The following is a 17,902-nucleotide window of genomic DNA, read 5'->3' as shown; positions in this document are numbered from 1 at the left end:
TTCGGGAATGGGAATTTGAGAATTTGGGCACAGGAATTATTTGGGAATGGGAAATTGGGAATGGGAATGCTTTGGGAATTCAGGAATGGGAATGATTTGGGAATGGGAATTTGGGAATGGGAATTATTTGGGAATGGGAATTTGGGAATGGGAATGCTTTGGGAATTCAGGAATGGGAATTTGAGAATGGGAATTTGGGAATGGGAATGCTTTGGGAATTCAGGAACAGGAATGACCTGTGTTTATTCCCGAATTCCCGGCCCGTTCCCGCAGTCGGCCGGGCGCTTGATGCGCGCGATCTTCGAGATCGTCCTGAACCGCGGCTGGGCCCAGCTCACCGACAAAACCCTCAACCTCTGCAAGATGATCGACAAGCGCATGTGAGCCCCCATCCCGCGGGATTCCCGGGATTCCCGGAATTCCTGGAATTCCCTGACCCCTCTGGAATGTCCCGCAGGTGGCAATCCATGTGTCCCCTGCGCCAGTTCAAGAAGCTCCCCGAGGAGGTGGTGAAGAAAATCGAGAAGAAGAATTTTCCCTTCGAGCGACTCTACGACCTCAACCACAACGAGATCGGTGCTGGAAAGGGGGGGATTCCCAAAAATTTGGGATGAAATCCCATAAATTTGGGATGGGGAGGGGTTGGGAATTGTGGTATGGGAAAATCTCCCAAATCTGGGATGAAATCCCCGAAATCCGGGATGAAATCCCTCAAATCTGGGCTGAAATCCCCAAAATCCAGGATGAAATCCCCAAAATCCAGGATGAAATCCCTCAAATTTGGGTGAAATTCCCAAAATCTGGGCTGAAATCCCTGAAATCTGGGATGAAATCCCACAAATTTGGGTGAAATTCCCGAAATCCGGGATGAAATCCCACAAATCCGGGATGAAATTCCCCCAAATTTGGGTGAAATCCCATAAATCTGGGCTGAAATCCCCCAAATTTGGGCTGAAATCCCACAAATCTGGGATGAAATTCCCTTTTTTTCTGGGAATTCTCCCCCTCATAATCCCATTTTTTTTAGGGAATTCCCCCTGTCATAATCCCATTTTTCTGGGAATTCCGCCCTGACCCCACCTCGTTTCTTTGGGAATTCTGCCCTAACCCCATCTCATTTTTTCTGGGAATTCTCCCCCTCATAATTTTGGTTTTTCTGGGAATTCTTACCACAGAATCTCATTTTTTTGGGAATTCTCACCACAGAATCTCATTTTTTTCTGGGAATTGTCCCCCTCATAATCCCATTTTTTTTGGGGAATTCCGCCCTGATCCTGTTTTTTTTCCCCTCTTCCCAGGGGAGCTGATCCGGATGCCGAAAATGGGGAAAACCATCCATAAATACGTTCACCTGTTCCCCAAGCTGGAGCTGTCGGTTCACCTGCAGCCCATCACCCGCTCCACGCTCAAGGTGGAGCTCACCATCGCTCCCGACTTCCAGTGGGACGAGAAGGTGGGAAAAATGGGGAAAACATCCAGGAAAAATGGGAAAAATAACGGGAAAAATGGGAAAAACAACGGGAAAAACATCCAGGAAAAACGGGAAAAACAATGGGAAAAACAACGAGAAAATTGGAAAAAAAGGGAAAAACAACGGGAAAAATGGGAAAACCAACAGGAAAAATGGGAAAAACAACGGGAAAAACAATGGGAAAAACAGCAGGAAAAATGGGAAAAACGGGAAAAACAACGAGAAAAATGGGAAAAACAACGGGAAAAATGGGAAAAACGGGAAAAACAACAGGAAAAATGGGAAAAACATCCAGGAAAAACAGGAAAAACAATGGGAAAAACAGCGGGAAAAACAATGGGAAAAAATGGGAAAAGCAACAGGAAAAACAATGGGAAAAAATGGGAAAAGCAACAGGAAAAACAATGGGAAAAATGGGAAATTTGGGAAAGAATTGGGAGGGGGATTTTGGGAATGGGGTGGGAAAATGTGAGGGGAATTTTGGGAGTGGAAGGTGGGAATTGTGAGGGAAAATGGGGAATTTTGGGAATTGGGGCTGGAAAATGTGAGGGAAAATGGGGAATTTTGGGAATTGGGGCTGGAAAATGTGAGGGAAAATGGGGAATTTTGGGAATGGGAGTGGGAATTGTGAGGGAAAATGGGGAATTTTGGGAATGGGAGGTGGAAAATGGGGAATTTTGGGAATTGGGGCTGGAAATCGTGAAGGAAAATGGGGAATTTTAGGAATGGGAGGTGGAAAATGGGGAATTTTGGGAATTGGGGGTGGAAATTGTGAAGGAAAATTGGGGATTCTGGGAATGGAGTTGGAAAATGGAGGATTCTGGGAATTGGGGTTGGAAATTGTGAGGGGAAATGGGGAATTTTGGGAATGGGAGTGGGAATTGTGAGGGGAATTTTGGGAATGGGAGGTGGAAAATGGGGAATTTTGGGAATTGGGAGTGGGAATTGTGAGGGAAAATGGGGAATTTTGGGAATTGGGAGTGGAAATTGTGAGGGAAAATGGGGAATTTTGGGAATGGGCTGGTGGAAAAATGCAGGATAAACAGTCTGGGTGAGGATTTCCAGGGCTGGGGCATGGAAATCATGAGGGAAAATTCCCATTTTGGAAGGAAAAGATGGAATTTTGATGCTGGATTGTAAAAATCATGTGGGAAAACCAGGAAATTCTGAATCCAGGATATGAAAACAAAAAGGAAAAATCCCCTGATTTATGGCAAAACCAGAAAACCTCAACTCCAGCATAAAAACCACGAGGAAAAACCCAACTTTGGGATGAAAATGGGAAATTCTAGGGCCGGAAAACCTGGAATTTTGAAGGTTGGGATGAAGAATTGAGAATTCCATCATTTTTTTTTTCCAGGTTCACGGCTCTTCCGAAGCTTTTTGGATCCTGGTGGAGGATGTGGACAGCGAGGTGATTCTGCACCATGAATATTTCCTGCTCAAAGCCAAATATGCCCAGGATGAGCATTTGGTGACGTTCTTCGTCCCCGTCTTCGAGCCGCTGCCGCCGCAATATTTCATCCGCGTGGTGTCCGACCGCTGGCTCTGTGAGTGCCCCTTCCCGGCATTTATTCCTGGGTTTTTTTGGGATTTATTCTGGGTTTTATTCTGGGTTTTATTCTGGGTTTTAATTGGTTTTTATTCCTGTTTTTTTTGGTTTTTATTCCTGTTTTTTTTGGATTTTTTTCCTGGATTTTATTCTGGATTTTATGGCTCTGTGAGTGCCCCTTCCTGGGATTTATTCCTGCTTTTTTCTGGGATTTATTCCTGTTTTTTTCTGGGATTTATTCCTGGTTTTTTCTGGGATTTATTCCTGGTTTTTTTAGGCTTTTTTCTGGGTTTTATTCTGGGTTTTTTCAGGGTTTTATTCCTGTTTTATTTTGATTTTTTTCCTGATTTTTCTTGGGTTTTATTCCTGGTTTTTCCTGGGTTTTATTCTGGATTTTATGGCTCTGTGAGTGCCCCTTCCTGGGATTTATTCCTGATTTTTCTTGGGATTTATTCCTGGTTTTATTGGTGTTTATTCTGGGTTTTTCTTGGGTTTTATTCTGGGTTTTTTCTGGGTTTTTATTCTGGGTTTTTCTCTGTTTTTATTCCTGATTTTTCCTGGGTTTTATTCTGGGTTTTATGGCTCTGTGAGTGCCCCTTCCCGGGGGTTATTCCTGCTTTTTCTTGGATTTTATTCCGGGTTTTTTTAGGCTTTATTCCCTGTTTTTCTTGGTTTTTATTCCTGATTTTTTTATTTTTTTTTGCTGGTTTTTTTAGGCTTTATTCCTGGTTTTTCTCGGTTTTTATTTCTGGTTTTTCTTGGTTTTTATTCTGGGTTTTTCCTGGGCTCTATTCCTGTTTTTTTTTTGGCTTTATTTCTGGTTTTTCTTGGGTTTTATTCTGGGTTTTTCTTGGTTTTCATTCCTGGTTTTTCTTGGGTTTTATTCCTGGTTTTTCCTGGTCTTTATTCCTGTTTTTTCCTGGGTTTTATTCCCGGTTTTATGGCTCTCTGAGTGCCCTTTTTCCAGTGGTTTATTCCACATTTTGTGGGGGGAAATGTGGTTTATAACCCCTCTTTTCCCAGGGGAAAAAACCCTGGAATCCAAGGAAAAACCTCCAGGAATCCAAGTGACAATTGGGATTTGGAATTCTGGGTTTATCCCCCTTTTCCTGTGGGAAAATCCTCAGGAATCCAGGGAAAAATTCCAGGAATCCAAGTGGAAGTAGAAATTTGGAATCCCTGCTCTCTCCCCTATTTCCAGAGGTTTGGGATCCTGGGTTTATCCCCCTTTTCCTGAGGGAAAATTCTCTGGAATCCAGGGAAAAATTCCAGGAATCCAAGTGGCAGTTGGGATTTGGGATTCCGGGTTTATCCCCCTTTTCCTGGGGGAAAATCCTCTGGAATCCAAAGAAAAATTCAGGGAATCCAAGTGACAATTGGGATTTGGGATTCTGGGTTTATCCCCCTTTTCCTGGTGGAAAATCCTCTGGAATCCAGGGAAAAATTCCAGGAATCCAAGTGGAAGTAGAAATTTGGGATCCCTGCTCTCTCCCCTATTTCCAGAGCTTTGTGATTCCGGATTTTTCCCTTTCCCAAACATTTAAATCCCATTTTCCATCCCTTTTCCCTCCTCCCAACCCCACCTCTCTTCACCTCCCCCTCCTCCCGTATCCACCAATCCCTAAAATCCTGGAATTCTTTCCATCCTTCAGCCTGTGAGACCCAACTTCCCGTCTCATTCCGACACCTGATCCTTCCGGAGAAATATCCTCCTCCCACGGAGCTGCTGGATCTGCAGCCGCTGCCGGTGTCGGCTCTTCGGAACAGCTCCTTCGAGAGCCTCTACCAGGACAAATTCCCCTTCTTCAACCCCATCCAGACCCAAGGTGGGCGTTCCCTGGCAACGTTTCCCGGGATTTGGCTGGATTCCCAAGGGTTTTTTTTTGGGATGGGGGATGATGGAGAGGTTTGGGGGTTTGGTGTTGGGGTCTGGGGGTTGTTCCCTTATTCCCAGAGTTTTGGGATCTGTGGTTTATCCCTTCTTCCAGAGATTTGGGATCTGTGGTTTATCCCCTATTCCCAGAGTTTTGGGATCTGTGGTTTATCCCCTATTCCCAGAATTTTGGGATCTGTGGTTTATCCACTTTTCCAGAGTTTTGGGATTCCAAGTTAATCCCCTTTCCCAGAATTTTGGGATCTGCGGTTTATTCCCTATTCCCAGAGATTTGGGATCTATGCATTATCCCTTCTTCCAGAGATTTGGGATCTGTGGTTTATCCCTTCTCCCAGGATTTTGGGATCTGTGGTTTATCCCTATTCCCAGAATTTTGGGATCTGTGGTTTATTCCTTATTCCCAGAGTTTTGGGATCCATGGTTTATCCCCTATTCCCAGAGTTTTGGGATCTGTGGGTTATTCCCTTCTCCCAGAGTTTTGGGATCTGTGGATTATCCCCTATTCCCAGAGTTTTGGGATCTGTGGGTTATTCCCTATTCCCAGAGTTTTGGGATTCCAAGTTAATCCCCTTTCCCAGAATTTTGGGATCTGCGGTTTATTCCCTTCTCCCAGAGTTTTGGGATCTGTGGTTTATTCCCTATTCCCAGAATTTTGGGATCTATGGTTTATTCCTTATTCCCAGAGTTTTGGGATTCCAAGTTAATCCCTTTTCCCAGAATTTTGGGATTTGTGGTTTATCCCTTATTCCCAGGGTTTTGGGATTCCAAATTAATCCTGTACTCCCAGAATTTTGGGATTCTGAGTTAATCCCCTTCTCTCCCAGAGATTTGGGATCTGTGGGTTATCACTGTTTCCCAGAGATTTGGGATCCACGGATTATTCTCTGTTCCCAGAATTTTGGGATCTGTGGATTATCCACTTTTCCAGAGTTTTGGGATTCCAAGTTAATCCCGTATTCCCAGAGTTTTGGGATCTGTGGATTATCCCTTCTCCCAGAATTTTGGGATCCATGGTTCATCCCCTTTCCCAGAATTTTGGGATCTGTGGTTTATTCCCTATTCCCAGAGTTTTGGGATCCATGTTTTATCCTCTATTCCCAGAATTTTGGGATCTGTGGTTTATCCCCTTTCCCAGAGTTTTGGGATCCATGGATTATCCTTTCTCCCAGAGTTTTCGGATCCCTGGTTTATCCCCTTTTCCCAGAGATTTTTCCCTGGAATTGGGAATTTGGGAATCTCTAACAATTCCCTTTCCTCCATGAATTCCACCCCGAAATTCCCTAAAAATCCTTTCCTTGATCTCCTCCCGCTCCGGCTCCATCCGGGCCGTGCCTCCCTCACCACATTCCCAACATTTTCTTTTCCCTTAAATCCCCTGGGATTTTTCCCTGGGAATTTTCTCTGGGAATTTTCCCTGGGAATTTTCCCTGGGGAATTTTCCCCGAGATTTTTCCCTGGGGAATTTTCCCTGGGAATTTTCCCTCCAGAATTTCCCCCGGGAATTTTCCCTGGGGAATTTTCCCCGGGAATTTTCCCTGGGAATTTTCCCCGGGATTTTTCCCTGGGAATTTTCCTTGGGGAATTTTCCCTGGGGAATTTTCCCTGGGAATTTTCCTTGGGGAATTTTCCCTGGGAATTTTCCCCGGGGAATTTTCCCTGGGAATTTTCCCTGGGGAATTTTCCCTGGGAATTTTCCCTGGGAATTTTCCCCTGGGGAATTTTCCCTGGGGAATTTTCCCTGGGAATTTTCCCTGGGATTTTTCCCTGGGAATTTTCCCCTGGGGAATTTTCCCCGGGAATTTTTCCTGGGAATTTTTTCCCTGACAATTCCCAAATTTCCCAGTGTTCAACACGGTGTACAACAGCGACGACAACGTTTTCGTGGGAGCGCCCACGGGCAGCGGGAAAACGATTTGCGCGGAATTCGCCATCCTCCGGATGCTCCTGCAGAATTCCGAGGGTCGCTGCGTCTACATCACCCCCATGGAGGCTCTGGCCGAGCAGGTGAATCCCGGGAATTCCCTCGGGATGTGGAAATTCCCGGGAATTCCCTCGGGATAATCTCGGGATTCGCCCGTTCCGGGTGATTCCGGGGTTGGATGAGGCCGGAATTGGGTGGGAATCGCAGGCGGATTTGAGAGGGGTTGGATTGGGGTTGAAGGAATTTGGTGGGAATTGTCTCGATTTAAGGGAATTTTGTGGGAATTCCCTCAATTTGAGGGGAATTTTGTGGGAATTCCCTCAATTTGAGAGGAATTTTGTGGGAATTCCCCCAATTTGAGGGGAATTTGTTGGAAATTGCCCCAATCTGAAAGGAATTTTATGGGAATTGCCCCTATTTGAAGGGAATTTGGTGGGAATTCCCCCAATCTGAGAGGAATTTTGTGGGAATTGCCTGAATTCGAGAGAAATTTTGTGGGAATTGCCCCAATTTAAGGGAATTTTGTGGTAATTACCCCAATCTGAGAGGAATTTAGTGGGAATTGCCCCAATTTAAGGGAATTTTTTGGGAATTGCCCCAGTCTGAAAGGAATTTGTTGGGAATTGCCCCTATTTGAAGGGAATTTTGTGGGAATTGCCCCAATTTAAGATTAATTTTGTGGGAATTCCCTCGATTTGAGAGGAATTTTGTGGGAATTGCTCCAATTTAAGGGAATTTTGTGGGAATTGCCCCAATCTGAGAGGAATTTAGTGGGAATTGCCCCAATTTAAGGGAATTTTTTGGGAATTGCTCCAATTTAAGGGAATTTGTTGGGAACTGCTTCAATCTGACAGGAATTTTGTGGGAATTCCCCCAATCTGAGAGGAATTTGTTGGGAATTGTCCCAATTTAAGGGAATTTTGTGGGAATTCCCTCAATTTGAGAGGAATTTTATGGGAATTGCTCCATTTTGAAGGGAATTTTGTGGGAATTCCCCCAATTTGAGAGAAATTTGTTGGGAATTCCCTCAATTTGAGAGGAATTCAGTGTGAATTGCCCCAGTCTGAGAGGAATTTTGTGGGAATTGCCCCAATCTGAGAGGAATTTTGTGGGAATTGTCCCAATTTAAGGGAATTTTGTGAAAATTGCTCCATTTTGAGAGGAATCTTGAGGGAATTGCCCCAGACTGAAAGGAATTTGTTGGGAATTCCTCAATTTTGAGAGGAATTTTGTGGGAATTGCCCCATTTTGTTGTGAATTTCCCCAATTTGCGATGAATTTAATGGAAATCCCCCCAATTTCAGCGCTAACACCGCCTCTCCCATGCGAATTCCCAACAAATCCATCCGGAACCGCCCCCATTCCGGAGCAATCCCCTTTTTCCCACCTCAGGTTTTCATGGATTGGTACGAGAAATTCCAGGAACGCCTGAACAAGAAGGTTGTGCTCCTCACCGGGGAGACCAGCACGGACCTGAAGCTGCTGGGAAAAGGGAACATCATCATCAGCACCCCGGAAAAGTGGGATATCCTTTCCCGCCGCTGGAAACAACGGAAGAACGTCCAGAACGTCAACCTGTTCATCGTGGATGAAGTGCACCTGATCGGGGGCGAGAACGGGGTGAGAATCCCGGGAATGGGATGGGAACGGAGCCGGAGCCGGAATGGGAGATCCCCAGTGGGATTTCAGATGGTTTGGGAGAGGGTTTTGCTGGTGGGAATTGTCCTGGTGGGATGGGGTGGGATCCATGGGATTGATGGGATTGATGGGATGGGATCCATGGGTGGGATGGGATCCATGGGATGGGATGGGATGGGATCCATGGGATGGGATGGGATCCATGGGATTGATGGGATGGTATGGGATCAATGGGATGGGATCCATGGGATGGGATCCATGGGATGGGATGGGATCCATGGGATGGGATCCATGGGATGGGATCCATGGGATGGGAAGGGATGGGATCCATGGGATGGGATGGGATCCATGGGATGGGATGGGATGGGATGGGATCAATGGGATGGGATCCATGGGATGGGATCCATGGGATTGATGGGATGGGATGGGATCCATGGGATGGGATTGATGGGATGGGATCCATGGGATGGGATGGGATGGGATGGGATGGGATGGGATGGGATGGGATGGGATGGGAGGTGTCCATGCCGTGGGAAGGTCAGAGAGGATTTTCCTGAGGTGTCATGGATGGATCTCAGCCAGGAGTGGTCCCAATCCCATTCCTGATCCCATTCCTGATCCCATTCCTGATCCTGCTCCTTATCCCATTCCTGATCCCATTCCCGATCCCGTTTTTCCCCCACAGCCGGTTCTGGAGGTGATCTGCTCGCGCATGCGCTACATCAGGAGGGGTTTCCATGGGATCTCCTGCCCAGATCCCATTCCTGATCCCATTCAGGAGGGATTTCCATGGGATCTCCTGCCCAGATCCCATTCCTCATCCCATTCCCAATCCCATTCAGGAGGGGTTTCCATGGGATCCATTCCCAATCCCATTCAGGAGGGGTTTCCATGGGATCTCCTGCCCAGATCCCATTCCCAATCCCATTCCTGATCTCATTCCCAATCCCATTCAGGAGGGGTTTCCATGGGATCTCCTGACCAGATCTCCTGACCAGATCCCATTCCTGATCCCATTCCCGATCCCGTTTTTCCCCCACAGCCGGTGCTGGAGGTGATCTGCTCGCGGATGCGCTACATCTCGTCGCAGATCGAGCGGCCGATCCGCATCGTGGCGCTGAGCTCGTCGCTGTCCAACGCCAAGGACGTGGCGCATTGGCTGGGCTGCAGCGCCACCGCCACCTTCAACTTCCACCCCAACGTGCGCCCTGTGCCCCTGGAGCTGCACATCCAGGTGGGATCCTGGGAAAATCCCGTGGGATCGCTGGAAATTCTTGGGAAAATCCCTTGGGATCATTGGAAATTCTTGGGAAAATCCCTTGGGATCGTTGATAACGCTTGGGAAAATCCCGTGGGATCGTTGGTAACTCGTGGAAAAATCCCTTGGGAACGTTGGTAACTCTTGGCTGATTAATCCTTGGAAAAATCCATTGGGATTGTTGGTAACTCGTGGAAGAATCCCTTGGGATCGTTGGAAATTCTGGGGAAAATCCCTTGGGAACATTAGTAATTCTTGGCTGATTAATCCTTGGGAAAATCCCTTGGGATTGTTGGTAACTCTTGGGAAAATCCCTTGGGATCATTGGGAACTCTTGGAAGAATCCCTTGGGATCGTTGGAAATTCTTGGGAAAATCCCTTGGGAACGTTGGCTGATTAATCCTTGGAAAATCCCTTGGGATCGTTGATAATTCTTGGATTTGGGATGAGATAGGATTGAGATTGGGATTGGCCATTGATGGTCAATACAAGGATCCATCATCACCCTGCCGGAATCAAGCGAATTTTCCGGCGTTTCCCACGGCTTTGGCTGAAAACCTTTTGGAATTCAGCAGGATTGGGATGGATGGGATTGGGATTGGGATGATTTGGATTGGAATTGGAATTGGAATTGGGATTGGAATTGGGGTAAGATTGGGGTTTGCCATCAATGATCAATACAAAGACCCATCATCGCCCTGCCGGAATTAAGCGAATTTTCCGGCGTTTCCCACGGCTTTGGCTGGAAACCCTTTGGAATTCAGCAGGATTGGGATTGGAATTGGGATTGGAATTGGGATTGGAATTGGGGTAAGATTGGGATTTGCCATCAATGATCAATACAAAGACCCATCATCGCCCTGCCGGAATTAAGCGAATTTTCCGGCATTTCCCACGGCTTTGGCTGGAAACCCTTTGGAATTCAGCGGGATTTGGGATTTTCGGCAGGGTTTCAACATCAGCCACACGCAGACGCGGCTGCTGTCCATGGCCAAGCCCGTTTACCATGCCGTGATGAAGCACTCGCCCAAAAAACCCGTCCTGGTCTTCGTCCCCTCCCGGAAACAGACGCGGCTCACGGCCATCAACATCCTCACCACCTGCGCCTCCGACGTCCAGCGGCACAGGTGACACCCGGGGGACACCACAGGGACAACCGGACACCACCGGGTGGCTTTGGGGTGGGAGAAGGTGCTGGGATGGGTTTGGGGCTGGAGAACATCCAGAGGTGGGTTTGGGGTTGGAGAATGTTCAGGGATGGGTTTGGGGTTGGAGAACATCCAGGGATGGGTTTGGGGTTGGAGAATGTTCAGGGATGGGTTTGGGGTTGGAGAACATCCAGGGATGGGTTTGGGGTTGGAGAACATCCAGGGGTGGCTTTGGGGTTGGAGAACATCCAGAGATGGGTTTGGGGTTGGAGAAGGTCCAGAGATGGGTTTGGGGTTGGAGAAGGTCCAGGGACGGGTTTGGGGTTGGAGAACATCCAGGGATGGGTTTGGGGTTGGAGAAGGTCCTGGGATGGGTTTGGGGTTGGAGAAGGTCCAGGGATGGGTTTGGGGTTGGAGAACATTCAGGGATGGGTTTGGGGTTGGAGAACATCCAGGGATGGGTTTGGGGATGGAGAAGGTCCTGGGATGGGTTTGGGGTTGGAGAAGGTCCAGGGATGGGTTTGGGGTTGGAGAAGGTCCAGGGATGGGTTTGGGGTTGGAGAAGGTCCAGGGATGGGTTTGGGGATGGAGAAGGTTCAGGGATGGGTTTGGGGTTGGAGGTGGAGATGGGGAGCTCCTAAGGGAGCTGAGGGGACTTGGCCTGGAGGAGGATGATGGGGTGGGATTGGGATTGGGATTGATGGGATGGGATGGGTGGGATTGGGATTGATGGGATGGGATTGGGATTTGGATTTGGATTGGGATGGGATTGATGGGATGGGATTGATGGGATGGGATTTGGATTGGGATTGGGATTGGGATGGGATTTGGATTTGGATTTGGATTGGGATTGGGATTGGGATTTGGATTTGGATTTGGATTGGGATGGGCGATCCCAAAGGCCTTTCCCAACCCCACGGATTCCCGGATTTCCCTCAGGTTCCTGCACTGCGCCGAGAAGGACCTGGTGCCGTACCTGGAGAAGCTGAGTGACCCCACCCTGAAGGAGACGCTGGTGAACGGCGTCGGGTACCTGCACGAGGGGCTGACGGCCATGGAGCGACGCGTGGTGGAGCAGCTCTTCAGCTCCGGTCAGCGCCCCGCGGGAGCGGGATTGGGATTGGGATCAGGATTGGGATCGGGATCAGGATGATGGGATGGGATTGGGATCGGGATTGGGATCGGGATCAGGATCGGGATTGGGATCGGGATCGGGATCAGGATTGGGATGATGGGATCGGGATGATGGGATCGGGATCGGGATTGGGATCGGGATTCGGATCGGGATCAGGATTCGGATCGGGATCAGGATCGGGATTGGGATCAGGATTGGGATCAGGATCGGGATCAGGATCGGGATGATGGGACGGGATCCAGAGCCCAGCACTTCCCGCTCCTGGGATTTGGGATAACATCCAAACTCTGGGGACACCTCAGAGCTCCTTCCAGACCTGGAGGAGCTCCAGGAGAGCTGGAGAGGAACTGGGGAGAAGGGATGGAGGGACAGGACACAGGGAATGGGGAGATTTTGGTGGGATTTTGGGAAGGAATGAGGGTGAGGAGGGGCTGGGCTGGAATTCCCAGAGCAGCTGTGGATCCCTGGGAGTCCCCAAGGCCAGGCTGGAGCCACCTGGGATAGAGAAGGTGTCCCTGCCCATGGTGGCACTGGATGTTCTTCAGAACCTCTCCCAACCCAACGAGCTCCGTGAATCTCCACCTCCCGCCCCCAAAATCCCGGGATCTTCCCCATGGGGAATTGCGGGATCGCTGACGCCGGGTGTCCTCGGTGTCCCCAGGAGCCGTGCAGGTGATGGTGGCCTCGCGCAGCCTCTGCTGGGGCATGAACATCTCGGCCCACCTGGTGATCATCATGGACACGCAGTACTACAACGGCAAAATCCACGCGTGAGCACAGCCCCGAGCCCGCGGGACGGGCGGGATTGGTGGGGTTGGGATTGGGATTGGGATTGGGATTGGGATTGGTGGGGTGGGATTGATGGGATGGGATTGGGGTGGGGTGGGATGGGATGCGATCCATGGGCTGGGATCCATGGGATTGGATCCATGGGCTGGGATCCATGGGCTGGGCTGGGATCCATGGGATGGGATCCATGGGATGGGATGGGATCCATGGGAAAGGATGAAATGGGATCCATGGGATGGGATCCATGGGATGGGATCCATGGGATGGGATCCATGGGATGGGATCCATGGGATGGGATCCATGGGATGGGATGGGATCCATGGGATGGGATCCATGGGATGGGATGGGATCCATGGGATGGGATCCATGGGATGGGCTGGGATCCATGGGCTGGGCTGGGATCCATGGGATGGGATCCATGGGATGGGATGGGATCCATGGGCTGAGATCCATGGGATGGGATGGGATCCATGGGATGGGCTGGGATCCATGGGATGGGATGGGATCCATGGGCTGAGATCCATGGGATGGGATGGGATCCATGGGCTGGGATCCATGGGATGGGCTGGGATCCATGGGATGGGATCCATGGGATGGGATGGGATCCATGGGATGGGATCCATGGGATGGGCTGGGATCCATGGGCTGGGATCCATGGGCTGGGATCCATGGGATGGGCTGGGATCCATGGGCTGAGATCCATGGGATGGGATCCATGGGCTGGGATCCATGGGATGGGCTGGGATCCATGGGCTGAGATCCATGGGATGGGATCCATGGGATGGGCTGGGATCCATGGGATGGGATCCATGGGCTGGGATCCATGGGCTGAGATCCATGGGATGGGATCCATGGGATGGGATGGGATCCATGGGCTGGGATCCATGGGCTGGGATCCATGGGATCCATGGGCTGGAGCGGTGGGATCCACCGCGGCGCCGCTGACGCCGTGGCCGTGGCAGGTACGTGGATTACCCCATCTACGACGTGCTGCAGATGGTCGGCCACGCCAACCGCCCGCTGCAGGATGACGAGGGACGCTGCGTCATCATGTGCCAGGGCTCCAAGAAGGTGGGAGAGGCAACCATGGAAATTCCCGGCATTTCAGCCGGGATCATCCTCCTCCAGCTGCCGGATGAGCCTCACACGGGGCTGGGGTGGGATCACCGGGATCCATGGGATCACCGGGATGGGATCCAAACAGGGACAACCCAAACCCTCCCGGAGCGCCACGCTGGGAATTCCCACAGGATCTCTGGGATGAATCCCTGAGTTCTCTCCCTCTTCCCGCCCGTCCTCCTGCAGGATTTCTTCAAGAAGTTCCTGTACGAGCCGCTGCCGGTGGAGTCGCACCTGGACCACTGCATGCACGACCACTTCAACGCCGAGATCGTCACCAAGACCATCGAGAACAAGCAGGACGCCGTGGACTACCTGACCTGGACCTTCCTGTACCGCAGGATGACCCAGAACCCCAACTACTACAACCTGCAAGGTGGGAATGGGAGCTGTGGGGAGATTGGGAATGGTCTGGGGGGATTGTGGTGGTGGCTGTCCTGTCCTGTCCTGTCCCTGTTCTCATGGATCTGATCCCATCCCATGGATCCCATCCCATGGATCCCATGGGTCCCATCCCATCCCTGTTCCTGTCCTTATTCCCATCCTATTGATCCCATCCCTGTTCCCATGGATCCCATCCCACGGATCCCATCCCATAGATCCCATCCCATCCCACTGATCCCATGGATCCTATTTCATCCTATTGATCCCATCCCTGTTCCCATGGATCCCATCCCATTCCATGGATCCCATCCAATGGATCCCATCCCATGGGTCCCATCCCACCCCTGTTCCTGTCCTTGTTCCCATCCCACCCCATGGATCCCATCCCTGTTCCCATGGATCCCATCCCATGGATCCCATCCCATGCATCCCATGGATCCCATCCCATGGATCCCATCCCATGGATCCCATGGATCCCATCCCATGGATCCCATCCCATGGATCCCATGGATCCCATCCCATGGATCCCATCCATTCCCATGGATCCCATCCCATGGATCCCATCCCATCCCATGGATCCCATCCCATGGATCCCATCCCATCCCACTGATCCCATGGATCCCATCCCAGCCCTGTTTCTGTCCTTGTTCCCATCCCATCCCATGGATCCCATCCCTGTTCCCATGAATCCCATCCCATGGATCCCATCCCATCCCATGGATCCCATCCCATCCCATGGATCCCATCCCATGGATCCCATCCCATGGATCCCATCCCATGGATCCCATCCCATCCCATGGATCCCATCCCATGGATCCCATCCCATTGATGTCATCCCTGTTCCCATGGATCCCATGGACCCCACGGATCCCACGGATCCCACAGCTCCCACAGCTCCCACGGATCCCGTAATCCCGCTGTTCCCCGCGCAGGCGTGTCCCACCGTCACCTGTCGGATCACCTGTCGGAGCTGGTGGAGCAGACCCTCAGTGACCTGGAGCAGTCCAAGTGCATCAGCATCGAGGACGAGATGGACGTGGCCCCGCTCAACCTGGGCATGATCGCCGCCTACTACTACATCAACTACACCACCATAGGTGCTCAAAATCCCTGGATTTGGGGGTTTTCCCAAAAAAAAATCATTGGGTTTGGGATTTTCCATAAAAAAAATCATTGGGTTTGGGGTTTTCCGTAAAAAAAATCATTGGGTTTGGGGATTTCCATAAAAAAATTGCTGGGTTTGGGGATTTCCATTAAAAAAATCATTGGGTTTGGGGTTTTCCATAAAAAAAATCATTGGGTTTGGGGTTTTCCATAAAAAAAATCATTGGGTTTGGGGTTTTCCATAAAAAAATTGCTGGGTTTGGGGATTTCCATAAAAGAAATCGGTGGGTTTGGGGATTTCCATAAAAGAAATCGGTGGGTTTGGGGATTTCCACAGAAAAAATTGCTGGGTTTGGGTGTTTCTCCTCAAAAAAAATCCCTGGATTTGGGGGTTTCCCCCCAAAAAAATCACTGGGTTTGGGTGTTTTCCCCCCAAAAAATTGCTGGGTTTGGGGATTTTTTTCCCCAAAAAAATCCCTGCATTTGGGTGTTCTCTCCCAAAAAAAATTTCTGGGTTTGGGTATTTTCTCCCAAAAAAATATCCCTGGGTTTGGGGATCTCTCCTAAAAAAATCCCTGGATTTGTGGGTTTCCCAAAAAAAAATCATTGCTTTTAGATTTTTCCACAAAAAAAATCACTGCTTTTGGAGTTTTCCACAAAAAAAATCGCTGGGTTTGGGGATTTCTCCTCAAAAAAATATCCCTGGATTTGGGCGTTTTCTCCCAAAAATTCCTGGGTTTGGGTGTTTTCTCCTCAAAAAAATCACTGGGTTTGGGGTGTTTTCCACAAAAAAAAAATTGCTGGGTTTGGGGATTTCCACAGAAAAAATCGCTGGGTTTAGGTCTTTTTTTCCCTAAATATTGCTGGGTTTGGGTGTTTTCTCCACAAAAAAATCACTGTTTGGGGATTTCCACAAAAAAATCCCTGGGTTTGGGGATTTCCATAAAAGAAATCGCTGGGTTTGGGTGTTTTCCAAAAAAATCTCTGGTTTTGTTTATTTTCCTTCCAGAAAATCCCTGGGTTTGGGTTTTCTCCCCCAAATTCCTGGTTTTTTGTGTTTCTCCCCCAAATTCCTCATTTTCATGTGTTTTCCCCCAGAACTGTTCAGCATGTCCCTCAACGCCAAGACCAAGGTGCGGGGGCTGCTGGAGATCATCTCCAACGCCGCCGAGTACGAGAACATCCCCATCCGGCACCACGAGGACAACCTGCTCCGACAGGTACGGGATCCAGGGGATCCATGGGATCTGTGGGATCCATGGGATCTGTGGGATGGGATCTGTGGGATGGGATCAATGGGATCCATGGGATGGGATCAATGGGATCCATGGGATGGGATCAATGGGAACATCCCCATCCGGCACCACGAGGACAACCTGCTCCGACAGGTACGGGATCCAGGGGATCCCTGGGATCTGGGATCCATGGGATCCATGGGATGGGATCCATGGGATCTGTGGGATGGGATCCGTGGGATCCATGGGATGGGATCTGTGGGATGGGATCAATGGGAACATCCCCATCCGGCACCACGAGGACAACCTGCTCCGACAGGTACGGGATCTGTGGGATCTGTGGGATCTGTGGGATCTGTGGGATGGGATCCATGGGATGGGATCCATGAGATGGGATCCATGGGATGGAATCCATGGGATGGGATCAGCACTCAAGCCCAAACCCGTTGAGGGAGCCGCTCCGGGCTCTGACCGCTCCCCTCGGTCCCTCTGTCCCTCCCCAGCTGTCCCAGAAGGTTCCCCAAAATGGGATTGATGGGATCCATGGGATGGGATCCATGGGATCCATGGGATGGGATCAATGGGGGATCCATTGGATGAAATCCATGGGATCAATGGGAATGATGGGATCAATGGGAATGATGGGATGGGATCAATGGGATGGGATCATTTGGATCCATGGGATGGGATCAATGGGAATGACAGGACAGAATCAATGGGAATGATGGGATGGGATCAATGGGATGGGATTCATGGGATCCATGGGATGGGATCAATGGGAATGACAGGACGGAATCAATGGGAATGATGGGATGGGATCAATGGGATCAATGGGAATGACGGGATGGGATCAGCACTCAGCAATCCCAATCCCGTTCATTCCCAAACCCGTTGAGGGAGCTGCTCCGGGCTCTGACCGCTCCCGTCCGTCCCTCTGTCCCTCCCCAGCTGTCCCAGAAGGTTCCCCACAAACTGACCAACCCCAAATTCAACGACCCCCACGTCAAGACCAACCTGCTGCTCCAGGCCCACCTGTCCCGCATGCAGCTGAGCGCGGAGCTACAGTCGGACACCGAGGAGATCCTCAGCAAGGTGGGATCCCAAAACCCTGCTGGGGGCACGGGGGATCCACCAAGGGTTCCTGGGATGGGAAATCCAAGGGTTCCTGGGATGGGAAATCCAAGGGTTCCTGGGATGGGAAATCCAAGGGTTCCTGGGATGGGAAATCCAAGGGTTCCTGGGATGGGAAATCCA

At 50.1% G+C, this 17,902-nt stretch overlaps 1 protein-coding gene across 2 annotated transcripts in view; it reads left to right on the top strand.

Moving 5' to 3' along the window:
- SNRNP200 (small nuclear ribonucleoprotein U5 subunit 200) overlaps window positions 1–17,902 on the top strand; it is a 65,379-nt gene that overhangs the window by 41,758 nt on the left and 5,719 nt on the right. For both annotated transcript variants that reach the window (XM_058859472.1, XM_058859471.1), the window contains 16 exons: window positions 274–380; window positions 458–576; window positions 1,299–1,453; window positions 2,832–3,021; window positions 4,676–4,849; window positions 6,761–6,921; window positions 8,231–8,458; window positions 9,519–9,710; window positions 10,683–10,861; window positions 11,822–11,973; window positions 12,679–12,787; window positions 13,769–13,877; window positions 14,112–14,301; window positions 15,242–15,406; window positions 16,512–16,633; window positions 17,597–17,740. In XM_058859472.1, the coding sequence (XP_058715455.1) occupies window positions 274–380; window positions 458–576; window positions 1,299–1,453; window positions 2,832–3,021; window positions 4,676–4,849; window positions 6,761–6,921; window positions 8,231–8,458; window positions 9,519–9,710; window positions 10,683–10,861; window positions 11,822–11,973; window positions 12,679–12,787; window positions 13,769–13,877; window positions 14,112–14,301; window positions 15,242–15,406; window positions 16,512–16,633; window positions 17,597–17,740 (2,496 nt within the window). The remainder of the gene's footprint in view (window positions 1–273; window positions 381–457; window positions 577–1,298; window positions 1,454–2,831; window positions 3,022–4,675; window positions 4,850–6,760; window positions 6,922–8,230; window positions 8,459–9,518; window positions 9,711–10,682; window positions 10,862–11,821; window positions 11,974–12,678; window positions 12,788–13,768; window positions 13,878–14,111; window positions 14,302–15,241; window positions 15,407–16,511; window positions 16,634–17,596; window positions 17,741–17,902) is intronic.

Source organism: Poecile atricapillus, chromosome 29 (genome assembly GCF_030490865.1).
Source record: "Poecile atricapillus isolate bPoeAtr1 chromosome 29, bPoeAtr1.hap1, whole genome shotgun sequence".
NCBI lineage: Eukaryota > Metazoa > Chordata > Aves > Passeriformes > Paridae > Poecile > Poecile atricapillus.
Note: the sequence above shows the minus strand (reverse complement) of the source record. Positions and strands in the feature narration are given on the sequence as shown.